This window comes from Lissotriton helveticus, chromosome 11 (genome assembly GCF_964261635.1).
Source record: "Lissotriton helveticus chromosome 11, aLisHel1.1, whole genome shotgun sequence".
In the NCBI taxonomy this organism is placed as follows: domain Eukaryota; kingdom Metazoa; phylum Chordata; class Amphibia; order Caudata; family Salamandridae; genus Lissotriton; species Lissotriton helveticus.
Window position 1 is genome coordinate 9,117,355 of NC_136072.1, and position 21,681 is coordinate 9,139,035.

The 21,681-nt window shown below is 48.7% G+C and overlaps 1 protein-coding gene across 1 annotated transcript in view; it reads left to right on the forward strand.

Moving 5' to 3' along the window:
- The window catches only part of LOC144792081 (putative cation-transporting ATPase 13A4), a 319,809-nt gene that overhangs the window by 273,898 nt on the left and 24,230 nt on the right, over positions 1-21,681 (forward strand). Inside the window, exon 27 of the mRNA XM_078666932.1 lies at positions 17,131-17,282. Within this exon, the coding sequence (XP_078523058.1) occupies positions 17,131-17,282 (152 nt within the window). The remainder of the gene's footprint in view (positions 1-17,130; positions 17,283-21,681) is intronic.

A 21,681-nucleotide genomic window follows, 5' to 3' on the forward strand; every position in this document is an offset into this window, starting at 1 on the left:
CCACTGGTGCTCCACCCCGGCAAATAGCTAATGTTAATTTTGGGGAGGAAGTAGCCGTCCAAAAGGGTGGGGATCCCGTACAGATGACCCTAGTCTCGCTAGGAGACAGTGAGATGGTCCCCGAGAACTACCTACCCAGTAACACTAAGAAATATGGGCAGGTGGTGACCATCAACGGTAAGAAGGCAGAGGCTCTTCGAGATACAGGAGCCAGTGTGACTGCAGTGAGGCAGCATCTGGTGTCTCAAGAGGAGGTGGTACCGCACGCCTACTGCCGTGTTGTCAACGATGACAATTCTGAGAGTCAGTGTCCGATGGTTCATGTTCCCTTTGAGTGGGGGGGGGTCTCTGGTACTCTGCAAGTCGCTGTGAGGACCTTCATGCCTGTAGATTGTTTGCTAGGGAACGATTTGGAGAACTCCCCTTGGGGAAAGGTGGAGAAAATGACTTATATGCGGATGGTGGGTCCACCCGACTGGGCGTGCGTGACCACGAGGTCCATGGCAGCCAGTAGGGGTGTTGAAGAAGTCCTGGAGCCTGAAGGAGAGGCCCAGGAACCGGCCTTAGAGAGAAGGCGCAGGGGGCGCGGACAGCCGGTCCCCAAAGTTCCCACGGCCCAGGAGGAGGCAGCCTTCGAGGAGGATGCCCTGGAGCCTAGCGGGGAACAGATCGCCGAACTGGGGGACCTGCCTGAGCTGACCCATTGGCAGCAAGAAGGAGGCCCCTCCAGGGAGGAATTCTGCAAGGAGCAGAAAGAATGCCCTTCTCTCGTGGGTATGCGGCAACAGGCTGCAGACCCGGCCAATGGTGCTCAGTCCGGAAAACACTTGGTCTACTGGGAGAACGACCGCCTATATTCAGAGCCTAAGGCTGCTGAACCTGGGTCACCCCGTGTGCTGGTGGTACCCCAGAAGTTCAGGGCCTTCCTACTGGGTTTGGCTCACAATGTGCCATTAGCAGGACATTTGAGGATGGACAAGACCTATGACAGGCTTGTCACCCACTTCTATTGGCCCCAAATGCACAGGATCTCGGATGCTCACTGTAGGACCTGCCAAACTTTCCAGGCAAGTGGTAAGTGTGGAGGGAAGAGCAAGGCTCCCATCCAACTATTCCCCGTCGTCAGTACCCCATTCCAGCGAGTGGTAATTGACATTGTGGGGCCTCTGGACCCCAAGACAGCCATGGGCAACAGGTTCACCCTGGTCTTGGTGGACCATGCCACCCGGTACCCCGAAGCCATCCCTCTGAGGACAGTGACGGCCCCTGTGGTGGGACGAGCACTGATGGGAATTTTCTCACGAGTGGGATTCCCTCTAGAGGTGGTGTCTCACAGGGGCACCAACTTCGTATCGAAATATATGAAGTCCCTTTGGCAAGAATGTGGTGTAACCTACAAGTTCACCACCCCTTACCACCCCAAGGAAACGGGTTGGTCGAGAGATTCAACCGAACCCTGAAAGGCATGATCATGGGCCTAGAATGACCAATGAGGCGTAAGTGGGACGTCCTCTTACCATGCCTACTCTTTGCATACCGAGAGGTGCCACAGAAGTCGCTCGGGTTCAGTCCCTTCGAGCTTTTGTACGGTCATCCAGTCCGAGGACCTCTGAGTCTGGTTAGGGAAGGCTGGGAGCAATCTCCCAGGAAACCTCCCCAGAATGTATACAGTTACATGCTGGCCTTCCGAAACCAGACCAGGCGATTCAGGCAACTTGCTGAGGCAAACCTGGAAGCCAGCCAGGAAGAGATGAAGTGGTGGTACGACCAGAACGCCACTCTGGTAGAGATTCAACCTGGACTGAAGGTGTGGGTCTTGGCCCCAGTGGAGCCTTGTGCACTTCAGGATAAGTGGACAGGTCCATTTGAGGTTGTGGAGCGCAAGAGTCCTGTCACCTACCTGGTGAACTTGCAAACTCCCAGGAACCCTTTGAGGGTCCTACATGTTAACCGCCTTAAGCCCCTCTTGGAGAGGTCCGAAGTGGGCTTGCTCTTGGCAACCGATGACGGAATGGTGGAGGAGACCGAATCTCTTCCGGACCTCTTGGTAGCCTCAGAGCGAGATGGGTCAGTGGATGGAGTTAACCTCTCACCCTCCCTGACCCCTGAACAACAGAGTGACTGCCGCCAGCTGCTGGGACAGTTCCCTGACTTGTTCTCCCTGGTTCCCGGTGTCACAGATTGGTGCATCCATGATGTGGATACGGGAGACAGTTTGCCGGTAAAGCACAAGGCTTACTGCGTGACTGAGAGGGTAAGGGCCTGCATCAAGGAGGAAGTCTCAAAGATGTTTGCTTTTGGGGTGATTGAGTCCTCCAGAAGTCCTTTGGCCAGCCCAGTGGTCTTGGTCCCGAAGGCTGCCACGCCAGGAGCCACACCCGAACTCCGGTTCTGTGTGGACTATCGAGGACTCAATTCACTCACGAAGACTGACGCGCACCCCATCCCCAGAGCTGATGAGCTCATCGATCGGTTGGGGGCTGCCCGATACCTCAGCACGTTTGATTTAACGTCTGAGTACTGGCAGATCACCTTAACTGACGGGGCCAAAGAGAGGTCAGCATTTTCAACCCCAGATGGGCATTTCCAGTTCCGGGTTATGCCATTTGGGATGAAAAACGCCCCAGAGGTTGGTCAACTGGGTGTTGTTTGGACTGGACGCGTTCAGTGCCGCCTACCTGGACGACATCGCAGTGTTCAACGGTACGTGGGAAGAACACTTGCGACACCTTTGGGAAGTGTTGACGGCACTGTGCAAGGCAGGCCTCACGATCAAGGCAAGCAAGTGTCAGATCGGGCAGGGTTCGGTGGTGTATTTGGGACACCAAGTTGGGAGTGGCCAGGTGGCGCTCCTTCAGCCCAAAATTCAGATTGTCCTGGCTTGGGAACCCCCCAAAACCCAAACGGGGTAGGGGCTGTCCTTTCACAGATGACTGAGGAGGGCTGGGACTAACCTGTAGCCTTCATCAGTCGGAGGTTACTTCCATGGGAACAGAAGTGGAGTGCGATCGAGAGAGAAGCTTTTGCTGTGGTCTGGGCCCTGAAGAAGCTAAGACCCTACTTGTTTGGGTCTCACTTCCGAGTTCAGACGGTCCATAGGCCCCTCAGATGGTTGATGCAAATGAGGGGTGAGAACCTGAAGCTGTTGAGGTGGTCCATTTCTCTACAAAGAATGGACTTCACGGTGGAACACCGCCCTGGCATAGACCACGCCAATGCTGACGGTCTGTGAAGGTTTTTCTGCCTTAGTGAAGAGGAACTCCCTGGGCAAGGGTAGTTCTCCTCACGTTTCAGCTGGAGGGGACACGTGTTAGACCTGGCACCTTGGCGTGAGTCCCCCTTCCACTTTTTCGCTGATGTGCCTCAGATGTTTTGCTGGTGTTCGATGCTCAGGGCACTGCGCCACGGCCAATCCGGGCCGCAGTGCAAGTGCTCCCAATATAAAGTATCTCTGTAATTGATTTCCATGATTGGCTTATTTGGTTTACTGTCAGTCCCCAGTAACGTGCACGAGGAGTGCCGGGCTTGTAGATACAAATGCTGCTAGTGGGCCTGCAGCGCTGGTTGCGCCACCCACAGAAGTGGCCTCGTAAGATATGTCTTGGGTCCGCCATTGCAGACCCTGCGTACCGTCTGGTACGGTCACGCTGGCTGTGCAAGTGCCCACACTTGCCAGTCCCTAAACCTTCCCTAACCTTCATATCAGTCACCACTATGGTAGGCCTATGGGCAGGGTGCATTGTAAGAGTAAGGTAGGCATGTCCTAGTAGTGAATTACCGCCCTTGTCGTTCTATACTAGTGAAGGGCTGCCTGTTCTCTTAGGCCAAGGTGAGCTGCCGGACTTATTACATGCTATAAGTCCCGGTAGGCTCAGGGAACATGGTGGCATGTCGAGTTTAGTATGCCTGAACTCAGGATAATAAAATACTTCCTTTAGCAAGGTTTATTTTAATATCCTGTGTTTGCAAATGCTACTTTTAGAAAGTTAGCATTCGCTCGCCTGACTATTTCAGCCCGCCTCTGCCAGGATGTATATCTGCTGTCTGTGTTTGTGTGAGTGACAGGGCTGGGGAATTCCCGGGGACAGTCGGGGTTACCAGGTGGTGAATAGGGTACTTACACCAGGATGGGTGGGCGGAGTAGTCCTTGACTCTGATTAGGGTTGTGCTCCACAACCACAATGCTGGCTCCACCTCCTGCGGAGTGCCTGAGGTCCCTGCCCTGCACCCTGAAAGAAGACGGCAGCGTACTGTCAACAGAGTGCTCCAAAACTGGGTTGAACCAGGCTCAGACCCCCTGGCCTGCAAAGACAAAAGAAACGCAGTATAAATATAGGAGCTCCACTCCTTACAAATCAGAACCTCTGCCTGACTAGAAGGATCATGAGAAGCTGAAGGGAGGAAACCGGTCGCTGCCCTGAAGGACTGGCCTGCAGTGGTGCCTTGCTGAGAAAGGAGAGGAAAAGACCAGAGAGGACTTTGTAGACTTGTGCCTGAAACAATCTCCAAGGGCTTGATCACGAGCTTGCCCCCTGAACAGAACCCCAGGACCATTGGGTTCCATTCTGCCTGTGCCCGTTTGCTATTGGGCCTTAGTTCTTATTCCCTCGCCGGAGTTGTGACTCGGGTGCCTTCGCCCCTCCCAAGGTCGTGACATGTCGGAGCCTGGTCGCCCCGCCGCAGAGATTCCCGCTCATCCCTGAGTCGCTCTTCGCTTCAGTGCCGGGCCGCCCGCTCTCCTGTCACCTCGCCTGCTAACGGAGCGCGTTGTGCGCTTCTCATCTTCTCCCGCCGGAATCTGCACGGAGCGCATCGAATAGCCTCGGACGGTCTGTACGTCATAACGTACCCGACTGTCTCGCTTTGCCCTCCAGCATACCAAGGCTCGTTCCTCACCTCAAGAAAGGCCTCCCCGTACCGTGGTAACGGAAGCCTGGTGCTGCACCCGTCTGCCCGAGAACGCGACGCCCCTCACAGATCCATAGGTACGACTTGGCGTGCTAAGAAGTAGCACGTCCCGCAGGCCTGAACGGCACCTCGCCCCGTGAGCTGCATCAGTTCCCGGATCGCCACAACCCTCCTCCCCGTGGAGAACCGTTGGCCTAGTCCCGTGACCGCCCTCACCAGTAGCCGCGCCTGAAACGCCTCGGCCACTCCACGCAAGGTACACTTGAACTCTATCCCGAGTTCGCATCGGATTCAGGGTCCGCAACGTTTGCTTTCCCTGCCTTCATACCTTGCTGAATTAAGAACACTTGAAGAAACAATTGCCTATTTAAATCTGGTGGCCCTCAAATCGTTAAGCGTTATATGGTCTTGTGATAACTCTGCCTATGAAGTATTTTTATAAAAAATCTACGTATTTTTGATACAATCTAACGACTGGTGTCCGTTTGTGGTGGGTCAGTGGGTTTACTGTATGTGGTCATAAATGCTTAACTAACGATCGCCCTGAGGATTAGCCTTGTCTGCTTGCGCCACACAACCTAGAGGGTGAGCAGGGGCTATTCTTACGGAGTAGTTCCCTTGCCCTGACTAGAGGAGAGGGTCCCTGCTTGTCACAAGTACCTACCTGTGCCAACCAGAGATCCCCGATTCTAACAGTGTGTAAAATGTGTTCATATGTCAAGGAAGATGCACATACCACATGCATGCTAGAGATTCTCACCACAATGCCACAGATGAGTTGTGATGTTAGTTATGTTGCCTTTTTATGGCATCAACTAAAGCAATGTATTCTCTAGAATGGTGCCCTTGTGCTGCAATGAGGGCTATGGAGCTTCTCCAGAGCACTGATCATTTTGGTCCTGAAGCAGATGTAGTCATTCGGTCTATGAATTTAATTGCAGAGTAACTTCCCTGTTGGAGTTACAGTATCTGCAGTCTCTTTTGGCAGCAGTCTCTGTTAACGTGGTAAGAGAACGAGTGTGTCCACTTTGGAAATAATATCATTATTGCCTTCAGAAACTTAACAATGCTACTTGTCAGAGTGAAACACAAGTTAAGACTGAATAATCCTGTTCTATTGACAAACAATATGATTATTGCCCTGAGAAAGGTCAACATTTTACCTGTCAGAGCAAAACACGTTTCTAGACAAAGTAATTGCTTTCTCTTCACAAAAAATATAATCATTGCCTTGAGAAGGCTCAATGAGATGGAAACTTTGAACTGAAAATCACACAGATGGAAAAAAAAAATTATGACATGAGAAGAGAAAATGCTACTGTTAATCGAATTTGAATTACTATGAAAAAATGAAAGACAAGGCGTTTGCCAAAACAGGAACAATTGGTTTAATTATATGCAGCGGCCAGGGGAGCAGGCAACAGAGTCGGGGTCTAGAGACTGTCACAAAGCACATTGGTTACTCCCGTCATTTTATACATTACATGGAGCATCAAAAAATGATTTGTACGTTCCTTTGGAGACAGAAATCTGGGCCTAGTCATGAGGCCAAAAATCTGGTTGTTTGATAAGATGTGCAGGTGGCCCTCAACGCAGTAGAGTGTCAGTGGGTATGTTACCTGTTGGCCGGCTTGGGGGGGCACATGATTACTGCATACAGCGTGAATGCTGTTTCTGATTAGTTGTGTGTTCCTAACTTAGTGTGGCATCCAACTTTGGCGGTAAGAAAGAGCACAAAGCTGCAGGCTCTCCATGCTGCATGGGGGCACTCGCGCTGACGTCTTAAGTGTTAGGAGGTCAGTGGAAAGGTGGGTATCATCCTGGCAATAACTTACAGGCTCCCCAATTGTCCTCCCCCTCCGGAGGATTGCTCTTGTCTCCTTGGTGGCTGTCGGGCAATACCACACCAGCAAGCGGCAGGTAAACATGTTCAGCAGCAGCCTTGCACTGGTGATTGCATTCGGGGCTACCCAGAGTGGAACCCGCTCCAGTAACCAGGCGCAGAGACTTGAGCAGGGGCTTGAGCAGCAAGAAGCCTGTCGTGCTGTACCGCTGCTCCTCACGCCGACGAAGCTGGGTGGCGGAAAGCGGAGTGGGCACCTGGCAGAAGTGAAACTGCAGGGTGCCTGCCATTGTGGAGGGGAGGTTACTGGTTACCCCAGCGGGCAAGTGCCTGCATCCAGCTCAGCCAAGGGGCCCGGGGTCTGTCACCAGCACACCCAGCCCACTCCACTGTTACTCTCACTCTCACTCTCAGCCCGGCCTCTTTCTTTCCATGCCAGAAGGAGGAGGGGAAGATAGCAGGAAGCCAGGCACCCGGAAGAGCAGTCCACACAGCCGGGAGCTTTCAACTAGGGGTGGGCAAGCAATACTCCGCCCGCGGATTTCCGATGAGTTTTTTGGACTCCGCAGAATTACGCGGTGTTAACCTCTGCAAACTCTACCCAGGACTACTATGTAGTTCTGCCATGAGTTGAAGAAGGGTAAGTGAAATCCTGTCTGGTCAGGATTCCAGAGATGCGTGGAGTAATGGTGTAGGAGTATTGCTGGTCAAGGAGATTCCGTGGAGGGTTGGTCTGGGTGGGGATGTTATGGGGGGAGGGGGAAGTGAGGAATTAGAGTGCTGAATGAGGGTGAAATGAGACAAGTTGTTAATTAAATTAAGGAATTTTGACTCCGATATTGTTGATGTTGATGGATGGACCCTGGGGGGGAGACGTGGGAGTGTAAGCGAGATTCGCAAGGGTGAATTTGGAAGACATATAGTTATGGGGGATGTGGGAAGGTGTTAGAACTAGGATTATGCAACTCTGTGCTTGCTGTTCTAGAGGTGAATTGCGAGTGTGGTCTGGATGGAGAGACGAGGAGTAATCTTCGGTAGAGGCAGTAGGTGTTGTATCTAAGGAATTGTAGGAGGGGGTCGAGGTGAGGGAGCAGTTACGGGCAGATGGGTAGGAGGCTGGGGGCTAGGTGTGGCTAGGGAAAGAGTGGCCACTACATAGGGTTCCTGAGAGATTCCAGAGGAGTTACTGCCTAATGGGAGGGGACGGAATCCTTATTGGGCACAGCATTCTTGTTGATCGCGAAGATTTCATCCGATATCTCTATGTTGCTGTTTGAAGATTGTTTGAGAATGATCCCATTGTTATATAGGGATATTGTAGCATCTGCTCTGCAGAAGGATGAGGGAGCTACCAATAGTCTTAGACCATGTGGTGTTTTCCTGGATTTAGGAAACCAGAGCATGAATATAGGGCTTTCCACCATTGCGCTCGTCTTTTCATGTAGAAGATGTTACTAATTATAGCTCCTTTACTTAAGCAGAATTATGGGTCAGAGATTAGAGTTTCTAGATGAGATTTGAGGAGTCTGCGTTTTAATTTTTTTAATGCAGATTTAGTTAGATTATTGGAGTACTTAATTATGTAGGCATTAAGTCCTGTTGGCTCTAGATTGATGTCTCGTGCTCTTAGGGAGTTGGGGCCCATGTTGAGCAAGCAGCTAACGGCCCATGGGAGAAGAGGGTTAATCAAGGAAGAAGGTTCCAAAAAATTTTCCGTTCTGCTTTCCTATAGTACATTGGCAAAAGAAGAAACCTTCTAGGCTTCAGAGTGAAGAGAGAAAAAAGCCTGTGGTGGTGGAGGTCATACCCCAAAAAATCTCATTGAGAAAGGAAGAAAAGGTGGGTGTGAAGAAGATGATGGTGGTAGTGGGATCAGATTCAGAATATTACAAGATGGCAGCACTTAAAGTGCAGGGGTAACATTTTGAAGCTGGATTCAGGGAGTGCTATTTTAATTGCTGTGGAAAGTCCAATCAGACAGCCTATGTCTGTCTCTTTGCTTTCTGTGGAAAGTCCAATTGTACAGTCCTATGACTGTGTCAGATAATACAGGACCCACACAACTCAAATGACAACACCCCTGTGAGAGGCTCCCGATAGCAATAATTTCTCTCTGCCAAAATGCAGTCCTCGAAGCAAGGTCACCCAACTAGGCTTGCCTTGAGAGGCCACCGGGGAGGAGGGGCATACCACCACAACCACGGGAGCAGGGCTAGAGTCAGCAAACCAGAAGTCTGGCCTATGAGGGCGTCAAACTGTAGGGAAAGGAATCCCCAATATCCACGATCTCTGTTGTAAGTAAATGAATGGGAGGCCACCAAGCCCCCGACCGATGACTGCTCAGCGCTGGCTTCCATATAGAGTGATGAGTGGCCACTGATCCCGAAGCAGGTTGACTCTTAGGGAGGCATAATCAAAGATGTGGTGCTGCATTTTGCACAGCCTGTATCTGATTAATACATATTGTGGGAAGCCAAAGTGAAGTTCTTTCAAGGTGTCCAGACAGGAGATTACTAAAGTCTGGACAATGGTTCTCTGCGTGGAATTAAGTAGAATTTCTAGAATCATTCTTAGCGATCTCAATATACCAAAGCAGCAAACGGATAGTTTCTTTACCTGCTTCTCAAATATGAACGAGTCGTCCAGTGAAATTTCTAGATTTCTAACAGCAGATTTTAGTTGGGGATGAAAACCTAGAGAATCTTGTCATCTATCCAGAGTCCGCCATTTTAAGTCATTACCATCTACCACGACACCCGCCTTTTCTCCATTAAGTATTAAACAGCATGTAGCTGTCAATTTTACTACTGCTATAAGATGGTTTAGGCTGTGATGATTTAGAATGTTTTTCTGGAGCTGGAGAAATTACAGTCTGAGTATCCACCACCCTCCAAGGCTGTGTAAACCCCGATGATGCAAATTCTGCAAATAGCTACAAAACATTTTGCTTATGTAACTCATCATGGACTTTGACGCCTCATCCACATACCAACCAGTGTTTTTGTGTAAATATCTGCCAACTTTCCCACAATGGCATGCATTGTCCATTCCTGACCGACGTGAAGTACCATGCCACTGCTCAGTGTGAGGTATGTACACATAAATACAAATGAAATATCTGCTTTAAAACCCTTCTCCTAGAGATTCCTGTTCCAGCACCCTTAGGTAGGATCCCTACTTCTAGGACTGTTGTATCTCAGTCTGCCTGTCCCCTGAAATGATGTACATCAAAGAACTGAACAAAACCTAGTATATGAATCTTGTCATGTTCTCCTATTGGTATATACCCCTTTTGCTATATGACAATTTCAGTATATGCTTCTATTAGTGTATGCCCCTATCTCTATAACCATTTTTGTATATGCCCCTTTTACTGTATGCACCTATCTCTATAACCATTTTTGTATATGCTCTGATTTGTATATGCCATTTTGCTACAAGCCGCTTTCATGTAAGCTCCTATTGCTATATGCCCCTATTGCTATGCCCATTTCGTATATGCTCCTATTGCTGGATGTCTTTCAGTATAAGCTCAAATTGGTATATTCCCTTTTTGCTATAAGCCTCTTTCAGTTCCTATCAGTTTCATGCTCCCTTTCTGTATATGGTCCTATTACTATTTGCCTCTTTCACCACATATACCCTTTTAAGAATATGCTTCATTAGGTACAGGCTCCTATCTGTATATGCTCCTGTGGGTATATTTCCTTTCTGCTATTTTCCTCTTTCAGTATATGTTCCTATTGCATATGGTCCTATTAGTATTTGCCTTATTTGCTATATATATCCTTTTTATAAATCCATTAGGGAAAAATGGATAATTCCACTCTAAGATAGTTGGCCTTGGTCACTATTTAGATGTGTTAAGAATTCTGAGTATGGGAGGAGGAGCTACGCGGGCATCCGAGATGGCCGCGTGAGCACAGATCTCTCCGGACCCCCGGCGCTCCTGGCATAATATCCTGAAAATATCCTGAATTCGTGGACCGAATATTGCATAGGAACCCGGGCAGAACTTATATCTCGTTTCAGAATTTGATTTGGACCGGGGGAACCGAAACTACGTCGACTTGATATCTTGAGGCCCGCCCTGGGGCAAGCCGGGTGCTTGGTGGCGTGTGAGGCCGAGTACGAGTTGAACAACAACGGCAGTGGGGTTCGTCCCAGGCGCCCCAGTCTAACTTTTGGTTTCGTTTCTGGCTCTGCCAACGTCTTGGGGCGGCCACATCTAGCCGGAGCCGGGTCCAGTCCCTGAGAGATGAGAAAGAGACCTTTGCATCCACTCGGATCAGTTTGGGCCGTGTCTCGTCTTGATTCGCCTCTACGAGTGACTTTTGTTCGGTGGTGCCCTGTTCGCCAGCGGCCATTTTCACCAGGTCGCGAGGGTCCCTCTGGGGCTCATTTTCCACCATGACTGCCAGGGGAGATACGGACAGGCGAAAGACCAAGACGCCACTTCGCGGGGCCCCGGTCCAGTCTAACATTATGGATCGGTATACCCAGTCTAAACCTTCCCCTGGAGCTGTCGGTCACACCCCGGGTGAAGCAGGGGACCCTCCGACCGCTCCCGCTGATCTGTCCCTGCAGGACGTCATGGGTGCCATTTCCAATATGAAAGAGACTATCGGCCAACAATATGAAGCTCTGGCTCTCAAAATCGACACAGTGGCCATTGACGTGAACCTGATTCGAGTCGATCTGTCCAAGACCAACGAGAAGGTGAAGTCGTTGGATCTTAAGACGACGAGTCTCACGACTGCCGTGTCGGAGCTTCAGACGGAACTTGGCCATCTTCGATCGGCTAACGATCTTATGTCCCATCGTCTGGAGGATTTTGAGAACAGGGAGAGACGCTGTAACGTTCGTGTCATTGGTGTTCCGGAAAATCCTGAGGCCCACTCTGTTGATCTCCTTGTGGAGGACCTGGTCCAGAACTACCTTGCTCCGTCCGGACTGAGCAAGTTCTTCGCGGTGGAGCATGCCCATCGTGTTCCGGGTGGAAAGTATAAGCCGGGTGCCCTGCCGAGGCCCATCGTGGCCAAGCTTTTCCACTATAGGGATCGAGACGCTATCCTGCAGGCCTCGCGAGTGAAGGGCCCGGTGGCCTTTGAGAATGCTGTTGTTAGTTTTTACCCGGACTTCACCCAGCTTGTTCAGAGACAAAGGATGGGCTTCCGCGGAGTCAAAAAACGCCTTCGGGACTTGGGACTGAAATACGCTATGCTGTTTCCTACTAGGCTGCGTGTGGAGTACGAGGAGCGGACATTCTTTTTCGATCGACCTGAAAATGTGAGTGACTGGCTGGACTCCTTGCCGAACCGGACTGACCGGACTGTTCGTACCGAGCACCCTGGTGGTGCTGAGGGTGGAGTGTCTTGAACTGAGCTGCACATCGGCCTCTGAGTTCCAGATGCAGGACGTTGTTTGCCGGGGTTCCGTAACGGTGTCTACGTGGGGTTTCTTATTTTCTGACTTTCCATTCGGGGTGGCGGGTGGGACGGGGCCCTTTTCCTCCTCTGGGGTCTTTTTGTAGAATGGGGGTGTTTGGGCGACAGGCACAGTGCATTTTGGGGTGGCTATTTAGTCTATTGCAGGGGTGCAGGGAGGGGGGAGTTATAACGGGTGTTGGTGGGAGGGTGGGTGGGGTGTTTGTGGTTGTGTTCCTTTTTTCTCAAGGCGACGTATTGTTTGTATTTTCATTTCAAATGTCCTGCTCTTTGTGGGGTGGCTCTTACGTTACTTGTTGGGATGGGGGGGTAGTGGGTTGAGGTTCATATCTTGGAATGTCAATGGCTTGGGGGATCGTATCAAGCGGGGGGTGGTGCTGCGATATCTGCGACGATTGTCTCCTGATGTGGTGTTTTTGCAGGAGGCGCATCTGGTGGGTAACACTTGTCACGCTATGAATAGGTGGGGTTATCTTCTAGCTGCACACTGTGGTTTTACTACGGGTTCGAGAGGGGTTGGTATCCTGATTCGGTCCTCCCTCCCCTTTGAGATTGATAAAGTACTCCTTGATGATAGAGGACGCTATGCCGCCCTCACGGGTAGATACGAGGGTAGGACCCTTTCATTGCTTACTGTCTATGTCCCCCCGGGCCTTCAGACCTCCACCTTTTCCGATGTTGGCCGTGTGTTGCTGGAGCTCCCTGATTGTGTCCTTCTCATGGGTGGTGATTTTAACGTCAACAGTGTAAGTAAGGTAAAACTGCACGAAGTTCATATACACACAGAATAATTGAGCTAAGTGTGTGTTCGGGCCTGGTGGACCGTCACCCCCCCAGAGATACTCCTCCGTCCCAATCGTGGCTCGGTGGTTTCTTGGACACCTTTGGCTTAGTGGACTGCTGGAGGCTCATGCATCCCACCCAGCGCCAATATAACTTTCACTCCGGGGCCCATGGGAGTCTATCGCGACTTGACTATTTCCTCATGCCCGCGGTTCAGGCTTCCCTGGTCCGGGAGATTAGACACTTGGCCCGGGGCATTTCGGATCATTCTCCGATTTGGCTCTGTTTTGAACTGGGGGTTGATGCTATGGGGCGGGTTGCCCCTATCAATCCCTGGTACCTGTGTGCCCCCAAGACTCGAGTCCAGTTGATTAAATCTCTAGACCACTACTTCCTGGAAAACGAGGGGTCTGTCTCATCCTCTGTGTCCCTTTGGGAGGCCTTCAAGGCTGTTGTCCGGGGGCAGGCCCTGTCCATTATCGCTGAAACTAAGGAAGCCAGGAATCGGGAGGTGGTGGATCTGGAGGCCGAGATATTGGACCTGGAGGCCAAATTGGACTTGGGTGTTACCCGTGAGAGACGGAGTGAGTGTGACTGACCCTGTTGAGATTGTGGAATGTTTTGCGAGTTATTTTCGTGCCGTATACTCCCCAGTGTCTGAAAGGGATGAAGAGGACTCCCACTTCCTGTTACGCGACATTGCGCTACCCTGCATCTCCGAGGTGGAACGAGTGTATATGGAGGCCCCGTTCTCTACTGACGAGATTGCGGCTGCAATCCGATCTCTCCGTTCCGGCAAAGCCATGGGCCCGAATGGTCTGCCTATCGAGCTCTATAAACTACGACCGGATAGAGTCGTGCCTTATCTCCGCGATATGTTTAGGGAATCGCGTGAACTGGGCGCCCTCCCTTATGATCAACGTCTTGCTACAATTGTGGTCATCCCTAAGGAGGGCAAGCCTCGGAATCTTTGCGCATCCTATAGGCCTATCTCCCTGCTGAACGCTGAGCCTAAGGTTCTTGCCAAGGTTCTTGCCACTCGGCTGCTCACAGTGATCGGTGACCTGATCCATCCGGACCAGTCCGGATTCATCCCGCACCGAAACACGGCCCTCAACTTGCGGCGCCTGCATGGGGTCCTCGCGAGGGCGGTGTCTCTTTCGGAGTCGGCCATCTTGGCTTCGTTGGACGCCTCGATGGCCTTCGACACGATAGAATGGCCTTATCTATGGGCGGCTCTCGCGAAGTTCGGTTTTGGCCCGGAATTTATCGGGTGGGTACAGTTGCTCTATACGAATCCGCTGGCCCATGTCGTGGTCAATGGCCGAGTATCTGAACCCTTTGCCCTCGGTAGGGGTACTAGACAGGGATGTCCTCTGTCCCCGTTACTTTTTGCTCTTGCACTGGAGCCGCTTGCTGCGTGGCTCTGGTGGGAACCGTCCATTAAGGGTATCAGGTGGTCCCCCGATTTCGAGGATCGTGTCTCGCTGTACGCTGACGACATTCTCCTGTACCTTACTTCCCCGCGTAAATCTTTGAATGTCCTGTTCGATGTCCTCACCTCTTTCGGCAAGAATTCTGGCCTGGTTATAAACTGGGCGAAATCCTGTATCAATGCCATTTCTGGTGGCCTGCCTCCGCTACCTCGTAGATTTCCCATCCAGATTTCTCAGTCGGGCTTCAAATACTTGGGGATTTTTATTACGCTGGACCCGGTGGCCCGCTATGAACGGAATCTTCTTCCTCCTCTCCGTAGATTGCGGTTGGATGCGGATAGGTGGCGTAGATTGCCCCTGTCGCCGCTTGGTAGGGCCGCTCTCTTTATAATGATGTCCCTACCCCGGTTTCTCTATGCGCTCCAGAATTCCTTTGACACCATCCCTGCTAGTTATTTTCGGGAGGTGGAGAGTCTGCAGAGACGACTCGTTTGGGACGGGCGTGCTCGTATCGCCCTTGCGAAACTCACTATTCCCTGGTATGATGGGGGCATGGCACTTCCGGATATCAAACGGTATTACTGGGCCTCCCAGTTGTCCGCGATTAACCATGCAATGTACTCGCCCGGCCCGAATCCTGCTTTTGAGATGGATAAGTTTCAGTTGCCGGGTGGGGATTACAATAGAGCGCTTTATTCCAGGGCGGCTGGGCGGAGCCTTACGGGTCCTACCAAGATCGCGGTGAGTGTGTGGCGGGCGGCGAATGTGAGCATGGGCTCGGATGACCGAGTGACGCTGGCGGCCCCACTTTATGCGTCTGAACGATTGGGATGTCTCTGGACGACGAAAGGTTTCAAAAGGTGGGAGATGATTGGTATCAGTAAAGTGGGTGACCTCTGGGTGAAAGGAGCGGTAAAGTCTTTTGAGGTGCTTCAGACTGAGTATGAACTGAGTGCCAGGGAGTTTTTCAGATATGCGCAGGTCCGTCACGCCCTGACGTCAGTCCTTGTTTCCGGCACTACCGTCCCTGAATCCTCTCCCCTGGAAGACCGCATACTTGACGGTCATCTACCCGACAGTACGATTTCCTTAATTTATAAGAAGTTGATTAACAGTCGGGCGGATCTCCTCGTCCGACTTAGAGCGATATGGACCGGAGATGGGCTAGAGTTGGACGACGAAGACTGGCAGTCAGCGTTGTCTTCTCCGAAGGAGGTCGCCATTCCCGCCCGTCTCCGTCTCGTCCAGCTTAAGATTTTACATCGAGTGTACATTACTGGCCCTCGTTTGGTTGCAATGGGATTTTCCTCGGATGGGTTGTGCAAGCGTGGGTGTGGTTTGAGTGCCACGTTCCTCCATATCCTCTGGGACTGTCGTGAGGTGGCTGCATATTGGAAGAAGGTGCATGCGGTGATGGCCGACGTCACTGGGGTCGCTTTGCTGCCTGAGGCTCGCAGATGTTTGTTGAATGTGCGGGAACCAAATGACTACAGCGTGGCTCAGTCCCGGTGGGCGGCCCTTGGGTATATGGTCACAAAACGGGATATAGCGCAACTGTGGGGTTCTCGACAGCCCCCACTGTGTCAGTATGGAAGGAGAATATGGACTGGTCTATGTTTAGGGAGAAGACAGTGTATTCGGCTAGGGGCAGACCGAGGGCATGGACGAAGATCTGGAGTCAGTGGAACGCCTATCGCGGGAACATCTGTGCGCCCCCGCTTGAGGAGATCCCTGATGTTCCCTTGTCCCCTTGAGCTGACATTCCCGAACGAATCTACTCCTTTTCTGGGTCTTTCCTGACCTCCCCACAGTTTCTCCCCCACCCTGACTAGTTCTATTGCTTGTCAATTTGTTGCTTATTCTTGTGGGTCAACCCCCATTAGGGCTCGACATTCTTCATTACCTCTTCCGCCTTGAAGTTTTTGTGTGTTTGTTTCCTTATTGTTTTCCTTAAAATTTGAAAAGTACATTTTCCTGTTTGTCTCCTTTGTGCTTCGATTTGGATTCTGTTTTCGCCTGGCCTCTCGGTATTGGACCGCATTTACCTATTGTTTGTATGCAATGCTCCATGGTTTGGCGGCCGGCCCGAGTGGTTGTAGGCCCATGCTTGTACCTCCATACTTCAATGCACAATAAAAGTTTTTACCCAAAAAAAAAATAAAAAAAGAATTCTGAGTATGGACACATGTAGAGTTGTGGTTTTTGGTTTGTCCAGAAATTGGCATGCACTGTGAATAAAACAAGCAGCATGCACTTTGAGGGGTCTTTACCCTACCAAAAATTGACTGTAAATCAAGCGCAATGTAAGCACCTTATGATGAAACCTCGTATCCATTTTATTTGTTCTTATACAAATTTTTATATGGAATGATCGTACCTATGCTTATTCATGTTTTCATTCGATTATTCTTTTTATCGTATATTGTATGTGCTGTGTGCTTTTATGATCGAAATAGAGCGATGATGATGATGGTATACCCTTTTCAGAATATGCTTCATTAGGTACAGGCTCTTATCGATATATTCCCTCTTCACCACCACTTTAAATGCTCTTCACTGCTTTTAAGTTAATCCTTGTAATCTATGTTCATTTCATGTTTCAAACACAATAGCACAGTACATTTTTTTCTAGCCTTTTCTAGCTTCCCAGGTGCAAACCTAGCTTCATACATCTGATCAGAATTTGAATAATATTTTTTTTATTTCTGTACAGCGCTTGCCTAACTGGAAACCTGAACGTGACGATGTCAGTGTATCGGAGCTATGAAGGCACCACTATATATCCACTGTATGAGGGAACCCTGATCATTGCAGCGTTTGTGTTCGCCAAAGGGAAGCCCTTCAGAAAGCCTCTGTATACAAACTGTAAGTGCACATTTCCAGTATTGTATGGGTCGTTTTCAAACGCATGCACAGGGACTCCATGACAGTGATTGCCAACAGCCTGTTGGGGGGTATATGTTCAGCGGAAGGCTCATTGTTTACTATGTCTGCTTCTGATTGGATCCTGATTTCATGACCAGTTACAAACAAGCATGATAGGTCTTTGTGCTTGTGGACAGGATGTGACCAATGATTTTCCACAGGCTTCAGAGATCAATGGGCTCACTATCTATTGGAAGGAAGCCTAACCACCCAGTGGAAAATCTGGGCACTGCTAGGTGGAAGCTACCACCCAGTGGACAACCAGGGGACTGCTGGGTGGGACCTACCATCCAGTGGAAATCCACGGTACTGCTAGGTACCCAAACCCAAAGTTATGTAATCTTCATTTCTGCTTATGTTTACCCCACTGCATTTCATATGTTTGTGTGTGTATACCTCAGAACATTAGAGGCATTATAGTCTGATTGCTTATATATGAATAAATAACCTCTAAGCTGTCACATGATCTATAATGTCTTAGAGAATTAAGTGAAGATGCAAGAAAAATAATCTTAATTCTTCCATTTGAGAATATTCAATCTAAGGCCTGCCCTTAAACTAATCAGAAATGTGCATTTAGTCTGGTTACATGCAAGTGTAAGGCAGAGAGGAAATCTTTGGTCTCCTGCAGGGATTTGGATCAATGAAGCAGAAGCTGTAAACATACTCTGTGAAGGCCGCAACCAGCCACCTCAAAGCCAGTCTCGCCGATATCAGATTTTTTGGACACCATAGCTACTGAGTGTAGAGACAGACAACAATCTTCTCCGAATGGAACAACACTTCTGTTGTTCAACTAAGATGTGCAGGTTAGACGCTACCTTAGAAACCCACACGAGGGATCTTTCAGTGCTGAGACAGTTCCGTTAGAGGCATGAAGGGAGGGGTTTTTAGATACGCCTGTGAGTCTCACTGGACAGTGTTATACCTGCTGCTCAGCCAGTGTGACTGTGGAGTGGAATGTTGGTGTGAGAGGTGGCAGTGGGATGTTGGATGAGGACCTTCTTTCATTCACTACAGGCTGATTCTTACCTACAAGACACCATCCTCCTGTCATGCTCAGGTGAGTCGTGGGCTGCAGTGCACCAGGTTTTCTGTTTTGAGCTGGTAACTTGGCATCAAGCTTGTACTTCTGCCAGGGGGGTCTAGAATGCCTAATCTTGGGCCCCATTTGTTTATGGAATAACAGATTTATCAATGGTGCCTGACCTCAGGGACAATCTTTGGGTAATCTTAAATGACATACATAAGAATCTGCTAGTATTACCAATAGCAGATACATTCATTGTATTACTGGTTTCCTCCCACTGTTCAGACAAACATCCTATCTGCTGTGGGTTTGTCAGGTGCTTCACTAGTAAAAGATATTCCTCATTTTGATATGAGTTTTGAATCTTATTCTGAATCTGTTTTAAATGGCAGCTCAACAAAATAGAAGGAGGTTCCCCAGAGGGTCAAGATATAGGCAGGAGAACGGGGAAAAAATCCAAAGTAATAAGAACAAGACCCCGGCCTTTGTAATGCAAAACAGGTCCCATAAAGGGATCCTATATATAAAGGGATCCTATATTATCAATGGAGCCACAACCAACAATCAGAACCAGATAAATCAATCATGTACATTTTTTTTATTATGTAAATGTATTGTTCATTTTAAGTTGATTCGCAATTATATATAAAAAATACATACTATACACATCTAGGCGATAATACATTCATTTTTCGCCATTCAGTAAAACCATTTCAAAGTTGAATATACACAGTCCCACACAGTCCATGCTCACTCTCATACTCGTACTTACTCATACTTAAAAAACACTCATACCAGTCATTCTTTCAGGTCTCAAGCAGGCCCTGATGAAGGTGTGACCCGGATGGGTCTGTACACCGAAACGCGCGTCGGCGTGATTCCTGTGGGCAACCGGATAGCTTAGTTCATCTCTATTTCTTGTGCTATCCACTGCCCTATACTAATGTATTCTATGAACTATATCATATGTTCTGCGATGGCGACAATGTTCTAGTTTAGTGTGCCTGATTGAGACCTGAAAGAATGACTGGTATGAGTGCTTTTCGAGTATGAGTAAGTACGAGTATGAGAGTGAGCAGGGACTGTGTATATTCAACTTTGAAATGGTTTTACTGAATGGTGATTAATGAATGTATTATCGCCTAGATGTGTATAGTATGGATTTTTTATATATAATTGCGAATCAACTTAAAATGAACAATACATTTACATAATAAAAAAAATTGACATGATTGATTTTTCGGGTACCTGGTTCTGATTGTTGGTTGTGGCTCCATTGATAATATAGGATCCCTTTATGGGACCTGTTTTGAATTACAAAGGCAGGGGTCTTGTTCTTATTACTTAAATGGCAGCTCCACTGTTGTGATACGAGTAATCCTCAGGACACCATTAAAATTAAACCTCACAGTAAGAAATATCTCTGAGGTAATGGGTGCAGTAACTTTTGATGTAAATGCACATGCTACATATTCTTTGACACATTTTACTCATGGGTGGAGTTTTGCACTTTAGATCAAAGCACTAGTCACTTTCATGCATATAAAGCTGCTCCTATTCCTGCAGAATATGAAACTTGTCATTCTCAGAAATTCTGGTAAGACATCAGGAACAACCAGCATGGGTTGGTGGACAGTTACCACATGTAGTGAGGAAGTCAGAATGGATTCTTAAGTAGAGGAGTGTACTACAGGAGGAACAATTTTTGTGAATATTTGCAAATACAAAACTAGCATGTAGCCACATTGGCTGTTGATTTCGGGATGAAATTGATAGGGAATTTTGAAACTGTTTCTTCAATAGTTCTTAGTAATATTCAAGGGGAAGCAGCAGTCTTGGCAGTGCACCAATGTTTGCTGTTGTTACTCCTCAAGTTCACAAACAGGAGCTTACTAAAATGATTTCAGAAATACATAACTTTGTAGGCTAGGATGCTGAAGTTCTTGAGCCGCAAAACTGCAATACAAAACAAAAGAATCTGAAAGTTACAGTAAAGAAAAGGCCACACCCCAAACTGAGGAAAAAAACAGAAAGCTAAACCAAAATCTAGGACTGATCTCCTCCAAGCAGAACTCCTACTAGGGTGGCTACAATTTGAAGGATATTATTAACTAAAAGGCCAGACCAGTATCAGCATTATTGCTGTTCTTTGCAGGATTCTGGGGAGATTAGGAGAACAGACAGGGGCAGGTGACTGAGTATCACAAAAAAGGTTCCAGGCAGAAAGGTGAAAGAGAGCCAGCTGAGGTTAGCCTCAAGACAGAAGAGAAAGATGTAGACTCAAAAGCTTATTTTAAGAACAAGAGTTGCTAGACTAACAAAGAAGAAAAATGCATCAGAAAAGTTTCATGCTAGGCCAGTGGTGATTCTTGACAATGCAGCAGAAATAACTGCATTTTGTCAGACTGTAAAAGATCATCTGGTAGTGATGACACTTGAAGAAAATATGTTGAATCTAGGGGCTTGCCAAATTCATGTAATTTGCTTGTGAGTATTTCTGTGAAATTTCAGCAAAATTCAGAAAAATCGTTCATTTTAGCTCAAAATGCATTTTTGTAAGGAACAAAAGCACCCCGAACAGCAGCCGTGTTATGTTTGTGGTAACGTTTTACAGCGAATGGCGTCCATTTACCCAAAGTGGCTGAATGGTATAATTTTAAGAATTTTGCGTAACAAGCTTAATGTGAAATTCCTGAAATTCCCAAAATGTAAATGTTGCTCAGGCCTAGTCGAAACACCAGATGGGCATGTAAACTGTTCTGCTAGAGCTGATGATGTAAAAATAAAATTTGAAGGGGATATAAACCAATAGTTGAAATTTACAAAACTCAAGACCGGGGTGCCACAATGTATGGGGCAGAACTGTCTGGGCATCGCCCTAGCACTAGTCTGAACAAAGTGGAGAATAATTTCATGAGACAGATTCTAGGTCTTCCACCCAGCACACCTCTCACTTCATTGCGACTGGACCTGGGTATTAGGCCCATTAACGAAGAACTGGCTCTCAGACCTCTGACTTTTTGGCGCCGTCTTTGGGTGGCCCCAGAATTGGCCACTTATTGTTCTGAGCTCAAAGAGCTCTTGAGCATCCCTGGATACACCAAAATACCCTGGTTTAATCACATTAGGGATCTCTGTACTCAGCTGGGGAAAGCAGACCTGTGGAGATCACCTGAGGAGTCTTGTCCCCTAGTCCCAAGGTTGGAATTGGTAAGAGCCTATAGATCTCATAGGCTCTCTGCCATCCAGGAAAATCCACATTGTGGCCGACTAACATCAGAATTGTTATTGATAAAGGATGAATACAAA